General features: G+C 38.9%; 1 protein-coding gene and 1 long non-coding RNA gene across 2 annotated transcripts in view; one reads left to right on the top strand and one right to left on the bottom strand.

Moving 5' to 3' along the window:
- Positions 1-13,061, top strand: part of LOC135265502 (uncharacterized) — a 116,138-nt gene that overhangs the window by 74,527 nt on the left and 28,550 nt on the right. The window lies entirely within an intron of this gene.
- LOC135265425 (uncharacterized) lies at positions 9,786-12,632 on the bottom strand. Its single transcript, XM_064354906.1, has 2 exons — positions 12,278-12,632; positions 9,786-11,910 (listed from the first exon to the last, which is right to left on the bottom strand). The coding sequence occupies exons 1-2, from the start codon at positions 12,495-12,497 to the stop codon at positions 11,273-11,275; spliced, it is 858 nt and encodes a 285-aa protein (XP_064210976.1). The 5' UTR covers positions 12,498-12,632; the 3' UTR covers positions 9,786-11,272.

Genomic DNA, 13,061 nt, shown 5'->3' with positions numbered 1-13,061 from the left:
TTTACTACTATTACTATTTCTTCTACTATTTACTTTTAGTTTTATCATTTTTTCTGAGTTAAAATAACAATATAATATATTGTTTTGTTTGACTGCCTCCCTATAATTATTTCTCTAGCAGTATTTGGGCATTTTATTTCTATTATTATTGTTATTTTCTTTAAAAAAACTTAGTGCGTGTGCCTCGTTACAAATGCCATAATCTAAAACTTTTGACATCAGTTTTTGATGTTTATTGAAGTTTTGGGTCTAATTTTCTATATTCTTCCGAAATTACTACTCGTAAGCCGAGAATTTTTTTCACTAAACCAATTGAGTAGAACCTCTATTTGTACACAACCTTAAAAATAAGTATTTTAACATCTTCACCACAGATCTTGACATCCAGAAATATCTTTGAAGCCATTAAAAATATCGAACTTTAAATTTTGAATGTTAAATGTACATTTTGTTTTTTATGTTACAAGATTATAATTTCTCTTGAAGCCTGTTCTGATTTCGCATATTTATTGGTTATGATTTAACCGCTGTTAAAATTTTTACTCAAGGAAGATAGTCATACTCTTAGTCATAGTCTTAGTCAACTTTGCGTGTGTTTTGGTGGATTTGTAACTATTTTATACGAAACATGAGTCCTGTGGATGTCTACTGTGTTTTAGGAAATGAAAAACAGGTTCTTAGTTTTCAACATCAATAACGCATGCACGCGCAGTGCTGCCAAAAAGCTGTGAATTTAATTTCTGCAAAAGCACTGAAATACCGGACTTATACAGGTTCGACAAAACTTCATACCGTGGGTATGTTTTGAACTTTTAGAATCATATTTCACATAAGTTAAATATCTTTCACATTTTTTAATTTTCTTTAAATTATAAACTTCCCCATAATTGTGTAATGACATTTTCATTTGCATCGCCCTAATAACAAGATATAGACAGACAACTAGCATTGTAGAAAAACAATGGGTAATTAAAATTATTAAAAAATATTTATTTGTGGATAATTGAAATTATAATTCACTATCGCTGTTCTCCGACTCCACAAAATCATCATCGTCTCCGTCGTTTTCTCATAAATTTATAATAACTTTATAATAAATTTCAACGACGTCCACACCATCTTATGGGGTTAAGAAGTTTTGAAAATCAGTTTGTGTAATTTTATTAAACTGTTATAAATCAGGCTTCAAAAGGTCGTCCGAAAAATGTGTATTCCTTTCGTTTAACCACATTTTCATCTCATCTTTCTTCGCAGTTGTGGGGCATTTATTAGTCTGTTTATTGAGGTACGGAACTTTGTTGATCACAAGAACGCTGAATGTACATACCGCATATTCTACTAAGCCGATGCTTGGAATTTTGCCGCCCCGTGCAAAGCTTTTTTGTGCGCCCGCCGTTATTTAAGTTAATCTAAAATTTTCACGCAATTTATAAACTAGTAACTTTAAGTTCACCTACCTTCTTGTTCTTCCTACCAGAAGCGTAAAGATTCTTGCATTTAAGTTTAAATTTTCGTTTATATACAAAAAAAAATGTTTTTTCACTAACTAAACCAAGAAAGTCACGTATGTACGCTAAAGATTTAAGCGCCTAATAATATAACAATATAACTTTACAAAATACTTTTTCCAAAACTAATGCTTCTGAATAATCATGTTTAAATATTTAAACCGTATATACGGTTTATAAGGTTGCACAAAATTTTACTTATTTGGAAAACAAAATTATTATTATTATTACTATTATTTTATTATAGTAGATCTTAAGCTGATTTGGCGCCCCAGGCAAGGGCCTATAAGTAATATTTTTTAAATTTTGGTCGAATTTTGGTTGTTGTCTTTCTCACTCTTCCGAGAAAGTAGCTAGGAACAAGTAAGATAAACGATGGGCCGCCCTCGGCTCGAGCCAGGGATATGTTGTCAGCTAGGGACAAGCGCAGACAACAAGTAAATTACAACAAGTAAACTATTTACAATTTTTTTTATATTTTAATCTCACTTTCACTAGCTGCATTGTTAAATTCGTCGTAGTCACTATCACTATCATCATCTCAATTCACGTTAATTACATTGTCTTTTTAAACCTGCTCAACACACATTTATTTTTTATAACTTCCTCTATTATTTGTCGTAATGGTTGACTGTGTTGCTCCAAACTTCTGGTGTAACTTGATAATAATAATAATAATAATATGTAATTGTCCCTCAAGTCGACAGTCATGGAGCATGCCATGCACCGTCTTATCGGACTCGTCAATATATGAAATTCTACAAATTTGTAGGGAATTTTGAATAATTGAGGTATTCCTCAATACTATAAAAAGCTTTGTCTTGTAGGAAGAATGACAGGAGACTGCGAAATATATTAAAAGACTTAGATTCCTTAATTTTTTGTTCCAAGTTGTTGTACAATTAGATTCCTCCAGCATATGTAGGATCATGTTGACCAATAGCCAACCTAGAATGTGGCAGCTCAATGTGGTTTCTTGTCCTTGTATCGTATGCGTGAATATCGCTTCGTTTATTAAGAGTGCTTACATGTTGTCGAATAAACAAAAGTAAGTGAAATATATATAAGGATGGGAGGGTCATAATACCAAGTTTTCGAAAGATAGGACGACAGCGAGCTACTGCCTCCGAACTATTCATACATCTTAGAATACGTTTTTGTACTACAAATAGATTATTCAAAAAGCTGCTGGACCCCCAAAAAATAATTCCATAAGTAAGTACAGACTGGACAAGCCCAAAATATAACATTTTAAGAGTGTCACCAGACACAGTGGGCTTTAAATTTCTTATTAAAAACAAATCCCACTTAATTAATTACACAATTTATTTATATGACTTTCCCTTGTTAATTTAGAGTCCAACGTTATCCCAAGAAAATTAATTTCATTTACATTTTTTATTGACATTCCACATAGTTTAATTAGAACACTGTAATCAGGCGTCACATTTTTAGGCAAAAATTTAACCAAATAGGTTTTCTTCAGATTTAATACCAGCCCATTTTTCAAACACCAGTTATTTATAGTTGTAGACACGTAATTTCCACATTCAACCAAGTCTTCATAATTCTTGTTAGTTAATATTGCATTTGTGTCATCTGCATAAATAATTAATTTATTAGATTTTGGATTTGTAACTAACAAAGGTGGTAAATCATTAATAAAAATTAAAAAAAGAATAGGACCCAAAACCGATCCCTGCGGCACACCCAATTCAACATACGCTGGTTCGGACATATGATCATTCAGAGCAACAACTTGTCTTCTTTTATGTAAATAAGTTTTAATCCAATTATTTGAAATTCCACGAATACCACAATGGTGCAGCTTTTCTAACAAAATACCGTGATTCACAGAGTCAAAAGCTTTCGTCAGATCATAAAAAAGCCCAACTGTTTGTTGATTATTATTTAATGAATCATATAACGCAGAAACTGTTTCATTTATAGCAGTTATTGTAGATTTACCTTTTCTAAAACCATGCTGACTAGAAGAGATCAAATTTGTACATTCCAAAAACCTTACCAAGCACTTTGCCACATTTGTAAAATAGATTCATCAATTCATCATTCATCGTCAAAAAATAACCATTTTCATCCCAACGATATTAAATATTATTAATATTATTATATCATATTATCATAAGATCAAACGAACTTACCTAAGTGAAGTTCGATCTTGATTATATGAAGCCCTTCGCCCGAGATGATCAAATATTGTAGTAGTCTGTTCTCTGCCAAAGTCCCACAAAATTTTAAAGTACAGAAAGAAAACTGACTTATCGACGGTGTCCCACAAGCCCACGGATGACATGGAACCGCCATTGATTTAAAGCTAATTTGCTGCTATATGAGATGATCGGGTACAGCTGTAGTGCCTACTTAGAAATATGTAGGATCTCCACACATATCCAATGAAGGGTTCGGGTGGGAATGATCATCTCGGGCGAAGGGCTTCATATAATCAAGATCGAACTTCACTTAGGTAAGTTCGTTTGATCTTATGATTATATTCGCCCTTCGCCCTTCATGATCATATTGTAGATGTTTAAAGCACAGCAGCAAATTTTTATTAACGTTTATTAACGAAGTATAGAATAGTAAAGTAACGTAAGAATCGTGTAACAAGGTAACATTAATCATAAACATAACACAGGCAATACTTATTACGAGTAAATTGCCTTTGCAAACGACTGGTTATTTTGAAGCGGTCTTTTATAAAAAACTGCAAAGGTTTTTGAATTGGAGGACCAGCCCGCTGTTTTCCTGATCACATCTAAGCTGATACCCGTATGATCAGCCTTTGATGTGCTCGCATGGCGAGTAGAGTGAGCACTGAACATGGTCGTATCGATACCACTTTCCTTCAATACTTGTTTGATCCACCGGCTTAAGGTCTGTGTGGATGCTGCTCCATTGGGTCCTCTAGGCGAAATAAAAAGTCTTGTGCAACTGCCTCTCAAGGTTTTTGTTTTTTCCATATAAACTTGGAGTGTGGTTGCCACGCATACCTGGGGCCTTTCTTTAAAATATGGAAGAAGAAGAACAGGTTGTGGTCTGGTTCTCTTGGAAGTCTTTATTCTGTCGGGGATTTTGATGAGTATTTTATCGGATGTGACCTCTATATTTCGAATGTCAATAAGAGACAAGGTCTAGACCCTATGTGCGGTGGTGAGCGCCAGCAGCATAGCCAATTTCTTACCCAAGATATCGAGTGGGATGGACTTATTGTCGCGGGAAGATAGATACTTTAGGACAATATGAGGTTCCCAAGTAGTTCCCAGGACACCGTAAAGGCATCGATAGCTAACGCTCCGGGGTCTCTAAGCCAGGCGACGAACTTCTCACACTTCGCATTGTGTCTATTTGCAAACAAATCGATTTCTGGGTAATCAAATCTTTTTATGATGTCTGAGTATACAAGGTCTGATAATTGCCATTCAGTCTCCGGTTTCAATCGCCTAGATTCAGCGTCAGCTTCCTTGTTATTTGAGGATTCTATGTAGGACGCGAATATCCAAATGTTTCTAGCTTCGCACCATTGCCAGAGAGACCTTGCAACTTTACTAAGATGGGGATATGTTGGACATCTAAGTTTCACGAGTCGCGTTTCGTTTCCGTGTGAACAATAGTTTTGTTTATAGGAGTGTGCCGTGTATTTTTTTATCAATTTCGTCATTTTGTATTTCGATTTACTTTCATTTTAAATATACTTTTATTACAAGTCTCAAGTATCTTATCCCGAAGTTCCAACAGGTTATGGGCCCAGGAACGCCAAGAACGCCAGAAACGCATGTGCTTGTAATTCGGGTTTGATACGTGATTGAAAGTGAATTAACTATCATGTCGGGAAACTCTAGTGTATCGCGAATTGAACTTTTAAACAAAGAAAACTATGATACGTGGAAAATACAGATGCAAGCTGTATTAATCAAGTGTGATTTATGGGACTACACGAACGGCGTCAAAGTGAAACCTGAGCCGGGTGAAGACAATCAAAATGTAGCCGACATAAACGAGTGGATCAAAAATAATCAAAAAGCAAAATCTGAAATGATCTTGTCGATCAGCTCAACCGAACTGCGACAAATCAAAAATTGTGTAACGTCACGGGAAATGTGGTGTAAACTAGAAGAGTGTTATCAGTCAAAAGGACCTCCGAGAAAGGCAACATTATTGAAGAATCTTATTTTGTGCAAGATGTCTGATGGTGACGACGTGCGCTCACATCTTAACAATTTCTTCGCCTCCGTTGACAAGCTAGTAGAGATGAATGTTGACATTAATCCTGATCTACTTGCGATACTGATGCTATACAGTTTACCACCAAACTTCGATAATTTCAGATGTGCAATAGAATCTCGTGATAATTTGCCCACACCAGAAGCCCTGAGAATAAAAATCATTGAAGAAAGTGACGCGTGAAAAGGCAACTCACGTGAAAATTCGTCAGGAGCAATGATTGCAAATAAAAGTGGACAAAGGGAGTACAAGAGAAAACTCACGTACAATAAGGTATACAACGGAAAACACAGCAAAACCACAGAAATACGATGCTTCAAATGCAACAAAATTGGTCATCGAGTGGCAGATTGCAGAAATAAAGGTAAATACGACACTAAAGAGTGTGCGAAAAATGTGTGTTTGGAAATTTCATCCAAATTGGTGCGACGACACATATGTGTAATAAATCGGGACAGTTTCAAGAAGTCAGTTGTGTAAAACAAGGTACTTTGAATCTCGCGAACAATTCTTCGACGGTAACCACGGGTGAAGGTACTGTTCAGTTTTTCGCGAACGTGTACGGTGAAAAAACTCACGTTACGTTAAATAACACGTTACAAGTGCCAGACTTGAGATCAAATCTCATGTCTGTGAGTAAAATTACCGATCGAGGATTCGAGGTTTGTTTTAGCCGTAACAAAGCGGTAATTACTGACTCAAAAGGAGAGGTTTATTTGTGTGCTGATCGTGTTGGTGATCTTTACTACATACGTGGTGCATCAAACGACGCACGAGCTGCATGTACCCTGCAGAAAAGTCAAAAAGTCTCAACCAAGTTACTACATCGCAGATTGGGACATCCCAACATGACATATGTCACTAGTGCCATACGAAATGGATACTTGAAGGGAGTCGAGATGAAAAATCGAGAAGATTTTGAATGTTCTGTTTGTGTGAAAGGAAAAATGGCTAGAACACCATTCCCGAAAAAGTCTAACCGAAAAACCAGTACCCTGGAGCTGATACATTCGGACGTTTGTGGACCAATGAGGACCCAATCCCTAGGGGGAGCCAAATATTATGTAGAGTTCATTGATGACGCTACGAGATGGTGCGAGGTCAGATTTTTGAGAAATAAATCTGACGTATTCAAGGCGACAGCAGATTATATCAATCTCATCGAGAATCAAATCGGAAAATCCGTAAAGTGCCTTCAATCCGACAATGGAACAGAATACACGAACAAAGAACTTGATGAATATTTGAAGAAAAGAGGCATTTCGAGAAGATTGACAGCACCTTATAATCCTGAACAGAATGGAGTTTCGGAGAGGAAAAACAGGACCCTTTTGGACACTGCACGATATCTTCTTATGGAGTCCAAACTACCGAGTTCTTTCTGGGCCGAAGCTGTCAACACGGCCAATTATCTCAGAAACCGACTACCTACAAAAAGTCTAAATGGTCGTACACCGTATGAGGCATGGACAGGCAGAGCACCTGACCTGTCACACTGCAAAGTTTTCGGAGCTCGAGTATTCTACTTGAATAGAGAACGTGACAGAGGAAAATTTGACCCTCGAGCACAAGAGGGGATTTTTCTTGGATATGCCGAAAATTCCAAGGCATTCCGAATTTGGTCGCCGGAAAAACGTAAAGTTTTTATAACTCGGGACGTGAAATTACTAAAACATGATGAAGATAATGAAGACAACTTCGATGTTTTTCCAAGTCCTCCAGATCCAGAGGAATCATCATCGAGTCGAGAGTTTGTTGATATAGAGTTCTTATCTTTGCAGAACGAGACACCATTGGAGTCGACAGAATATGACTAATATTTATCAACGTATTTCTGATGAAGTATTGACGCCTACTCAAGCAGTCGGCGATGATGACGAAGAGGCCTTCCAAGACTTCAACGTCACCGAACAAGTTCAGATGAACGAGAACGCAACAGAAGATAATCGTGTGAAAGCACGAGGTCGACCAAGAATTGAGCGAACTGGACGTAGAGGCCGACCGAAAAAGATATTTCAAATGAGAAGTCGTGTAGCAGAGGACGATAATCGTGATAATGAACTGGAGCAAGAAGAGAACGACATTTCCGAAAATGTCGAGCAAACATTTTTGTCAGAAGTTCCAGTGCGCGAGGCGATGGCAAGCAACGATGCAAGTGAGTGGTTTCAAGCCATTACTTCGGAGATCACATCGATCTTGAAGAACGACACCTTCGAACTAGTTGACCGACCTAAAGAGGGTAATGTCATCGGAAGTCGAGTCATTCTTCGCAACAAGTTCAAATCAAATGGCATGTTGGAACGTAGGAAAGCTAGATTAGTAGCTCAAGGTTTTAGTCAGAAACCTGGTATTCATTTCAACGAAACGTTTGCCCCAGTCACTCGCTTCAGCTCGATACGATTATTGGCAGCATTAGCCGTCGAGCATGGGATGAGAATCCAGCAATTCGACGTGACTACTGCTTATCTTAATGGTGAAATAGAAGAGGAAATTTTTATAGAACCACCGAAAAATTTCGAGCAGATTTTGCAACAAATAATAAGACGAGAGAGCAACAGTACTATCAGATCAAGAGCCAAGCAGATGCTACAACAACTAAGAAGTGGAGACAAAGTGTGCCGATTAAAGAAATCGTTATACGGCTTAAAGCAGGCTGGTAGAAATTGGGACGAGAAGTTGAGTTCTACACTCAAGGAAACCGGAGCTGTCCCCACATCCTCAGATCCCTGTTTCTTTCGTTTGGGTTCAGGGGAAGATATCACCTTCATTGCTGTTTATGTTGATGATATTTTGGTTGCATCACGCAATCGAAACATGATTTCCAAAGTCAAAAATTGTTTGTCTAGTAGATTCGACTTGAAGAGTCTGGGAGACGTGAAGAGCTGTCTGGGTGTGGAGTTCGATCAACGAGACGGACAAGTAACCATGCACCAACGAGGATACATCAATGAAATTCTCGCTCGGTTTGGTATGACCGATTGTAAGCCGGTATCTACACCAACTAACCCAGGCACGAGACTACAAAAGAAAGAAGACGAGAACGAAAAATTGCCGTATCGTGAGCTTGTAGGAGCTCTCACTTACTTGGCAATGACAACGCGCCCCGATATCGCATTTGTCGTAAGTCAACTTGGACAGTTTAATAATTGCTACGACGAGGAACATTGGAAAGCAGCTAAACACGTGATGCGATACCTCAAGGGCACCATTCATTTGGGGTTGTCATTTAGAGCAACGCACAAACCTATTCGTGCTTACGTAGATGCAGATTGGGGAAATTGTACTGAAGACCGTAGATCTTTCACGGGATTCATCTTCCTGCTGAACGGGAGTGCAATTTCCTGGGATACCAAGAAGCAACGTACCGTAGCTCTGTCTACAACAGAGGCTGAGTACATGGCCATGGCAGAGTGTGCCAAAGAGGCCATTTATCTTAGACGATTCATTCAGGAGTTGGGATTTGACAAACTGGCTGACGTAAAAATCTATTGTGATAACCAGAGTGCAATACGTCTTGCTGAGAATCCTATTTTTCATGCGAGAAGTAAACACATAGATGTCCGTCACCATTTTGTACGCGAAGTTTTGAGAGACAAGCAAGTATCTCTCGAGCATATCTCTACAGAACAGCAAGTGGCTGATTTCCTAACTAAAGGACTCGCTAAACAAAAACATATTTGGAGTGTAAATGCAGCGGGACTACAAGTTATCATTAGTTAGGATAGTTGCCAGAAGTTTTAGTGGAAGGACGAATTTTTTTTTTTGAAGTATTCATTCTAACGACACACGACTCGAGGGGAAGTGTTGGACATCTAAGTTTCACGAGTCGCGTTTCGTTTCCGTGTGAACAATAGTTTTGTTTATAAGAGTGTGCCGTGTATTTTTTTATCAATTCCGTCATTTTGTATTTCGATTTACTTTCATATTAAATATACTTTTATTAGAAGTCTCAAGTATCTTATCCCGAAGTTCCAACAGGATACTTTGTACCTCCCATTCTATTTACATGTGCGATAGCTGTTGTGTTGTCAATTCGTAAAAGAATCTCGCAATTGTGTTGGTTCTTTGCAAAGCATTTTAGCCCAAACTGTACCGCGAGAAGTTCTAATTCATTGATATGACAATTTGCTTCTGAGCTTGACCAAAAGCCATAGGCTCTATCATCTCCACAAACGGCCCCCCATCCGGTTTTTGAAGCATCAGTAAAAATCGTCATGTAAAAGATATATGATCTGATATAATTCTTTGATGTGACGATGTGTGTTTTCCACCACTCTAAATCATTTTTTACTGATGAGGAAAGGTGCATTAGGCTCCCGTAATGACCTCGGTTCTTTTTTAAAGCTAGCGTTTTTTGACTTTCTAAATTTTTGGTATAAACCCAACCGTAAGAAACAGCTGGAGACGCAGACGTTAGGAGACCCAGAATGTGGGCCAGTTTGCGAATCTTGCAGAAGTTTTGAGACTGAATCTCTATAATGCGTTTATGAATAAGCTCTCTTTTATCCGAAGGAAGGGCAATCGTCATGGTTTGTGAATTATAAATAAAGCCTAAGTATCTGCATTCCTGATTGGGAATAAGCTGGCTTTTTTCCCTATTAATGACAAAACCGAGGTTGGTTAAAAGTGAGGTGGTCTGACAGATATTCTCGGAACAACAATTGTAGGAATCACCAAGTAATAAAAAATCATCGAGGTAAATAACTGAAAGGTAACCTTGGGTTCTCAAAAGGGAGACTACCGGTTTCATCAGCTTTGTAAAAACAAAAGGTGCGATACTGAGACCAAACGGTAGGCACGTGAATTCGTATAAGTGATTACTGAACTTAAAGCGTAAAAATTTTCGGTATTTAGTCGCGATAGGGACAACATAATATGCCTCTTTAAGATCTAGGGTCGCCATGTAACAATTTTTGCTGATTAAGTTCAGCACTGTGTTCCGGTTTTCCAGTTTAAAGTGGTCCAGAGCTATATATTTATTGAGACTCTTTAGGTTTAAGATAAATCTCAAGGAGCCGTCGCTTTTTGGGGTTAGAAATATAGGTGAAATGAACTCGTTTGGTGTAGAAGAACATTCTTCAATAGCTCCGAGTTCCAGTAAATGTGTTAGCTCTGTGTAAATGGCAACTTTTTCACTTGGTGACCAGTATGGCTCAACAGGGGGTGTGCTATGAGGTACCGGTTGGATAAAAGGAATTTTAACACCTCTTATGTAAGAAAGAATAATGGGGTCACAAGTGATTTCCCTCCATACCTTCTCAAAATGAGAAAGCCTTCCCGCATACGAAGGAGCAGTTATTAGCGGCTGTGTTGGGTAAGAGAGGGTCTGCCCTTCGGGTACTGCGTCTGAGGTCCCCTGTAGTTGTGTGAGTAGGTTCGTGCGTTGGAGTAACGTGGTTGATGGTGTGGCTTGTCCCTCGAAGTCGATGTCGACGGAGCTGTTTGCCGCCCGCTCAATTGGGACTTCTTGAGCGGGCGTTTGAAGTTTAACGATTGCCTCTGAGGTAATCTCGGTTTTGCCTTTACCGCTTTTTCAATTTTAATTCAAGAGAAGATTTTTCAAGAGATTTGGCTTGTTGGAGGCGCTCACTCCAATCTGAACCGAAAAGAAGATCGTCGATAGGTGCCTCTTCCAATGTCTTTTTAAATTTATTATTTAAGGAACCACGAATCAAAGTGCGGCGCAGAAAGGAGTCTTGATAAAATAAATCAGACAGGAGTCTCCCGGAATCACTAAGGGCTTCGATAAAAGAAGTTCCATCAGGCTGTTCATTCTTCAAGAGCAAAGATAAAACTTTGCCCATTGCTGCTAGGCAAGCACTCATTTGCAATTGTTTATTGGATAAACGTAAGTCTCTTTCCAAGACAGAGTCGGTCAGTGAAGCCGAAATTTCGGGATTGACTCTTGGGGTTTTTGCGAACGTGCAATTGGTCCCTACAGGGTACTTCTTGAGCAATTGTTGGGTTATTTCCGGATCTAAACCTTTTTGGAGGACCACGGTCCATCTTTCCGCAATACTGGCATGTATGGGCTCACCCAAAGGTTCCTCTGAATTCTGTGGAGCTCCCAAAAGGAGTAAAATCTCCGGATCAAGGGGTGCCTCCACCGGGAAGGGCAATGGATCAGGAGTCGCTGTCTCCAGAACTGGCCGTTGAGGGTCTAAGTAAGGAGAAAAAACGGTCGGAATAAATACGAAAGCAGTGATTTTGAAAAATTAGGTCGCAGAGGACACCAAACAGAGCTTTACAGTCCCCCAGAGAGGACGTAGGTGATAGATGTAAACCACAAAGGGTCTCTCGTTTTTAGAATCCGTCAAGGTCGCGTAAGTCACGCTACAGACGGGTTTTTGGTCCCATATTACCTTTCCACCCGTGGCGTGGCCGCATAGGACCGATATCAGCCAGGTTTGGTCGCATAGTACTGTTTTACCTTGGCTTGGCCGCATAGGACCGCTATCTGCCAGGATTGTCGCATAGGACAAGCATGTTGAGTTTGAGGTTATGTTGAACAATAATTCAGTACTAACCATCAACGGAAGAGGTCAAAACTTCAATTGATTCTGAGCGTCGACAACGGCGTTTGCAGGTCCGATCCTGGTCCCCGCGAGAAGATGAAAATGGCGACGGGGACCGTAAGCGATGATGTAGTCTTTTGGTTTTGCGCCGTTTCTTCAATTTTTGCTCCAATTTTTCCATGCGTGCCAAAATGTCGGCTCCAATGGGGTCGTTTGAGGTCCCCGTATTCATCGTGAGACGGATTTTGGGGGCGCTTTTCCTATTTTCAGGAATGACGCGTCGGGACACTTTGCACAAAGAGAAAACAATGGCGGTTCCATGTCATCCGTGGGCTTGTGGGACACCGTCGATAAGTCAGTTTTCTTTCTGTACTTTAAAATTTTGTGACACTTTGGCAGGGAATAGACTACTACAATATTTGATCATGAAGGGCGAATATAATTAAATGTAACTAGCCATTGTTGCAAAGTAAAAAACACCGCAGTGCGGGAAAGTCCGTCTGTAAGTAGCTATCTAAACGCTGTGAGTACAAAAAAAGTTTTACTTATCGCCTAAACAACTCCTAAAGTTTTCTTTTTCAGCTAACAAAAACTTAACAATTTTTTTTGATAATTCACGACATTCATACATTTTTTCGAAGTAACTAACATTTACTGTCTATTACCAGACGTAGAAACAACTGACTTTGTGAGCGTGGGATAAGGGTAAAATGACCCTTAAACCCTTAAAACCAACTTTCTAAAGTGAAAAGTCTTATCTACAATCAATAACTTGTGTCTAAGAAACTAATCCTAT

This window comes from Tribolium castaneum, chromosome 2 (assembly GCF_031307605.1).
Source record: "Tribolium castaneum strain GA2 chromosome 2, icTriCast1.1, whole genome shotgun sequence".
Taxonomy (NCBI): domain Eukaryota; kingdom Metazoa; phylum Arthropoda; class Insecta; order Coleoptera; family Tenebrionidae; genus Tribolium; species Tribolium castaneum.
Note: the sequence above shows the minus strand (reverse complement) of the source record. Positions and strands in the feature narration are given on the sequence as shown.

Coding starts and splice junctions, on each gene's coding strand:
- LOC135265425 (XM_064354906.1), bottom strand. CDS start 12,497: ATGAATACGGGGACCTCAAACGACCCCATTGGAGCCGACATTTTGGCA. Junction 11,911..12,277: donor TTTGACCTCTTCCGTTGATG/GTTAGTACTGAA, acceptor CTCCTTACTTAG/ACCCTCAACGGCCAGTTCTG.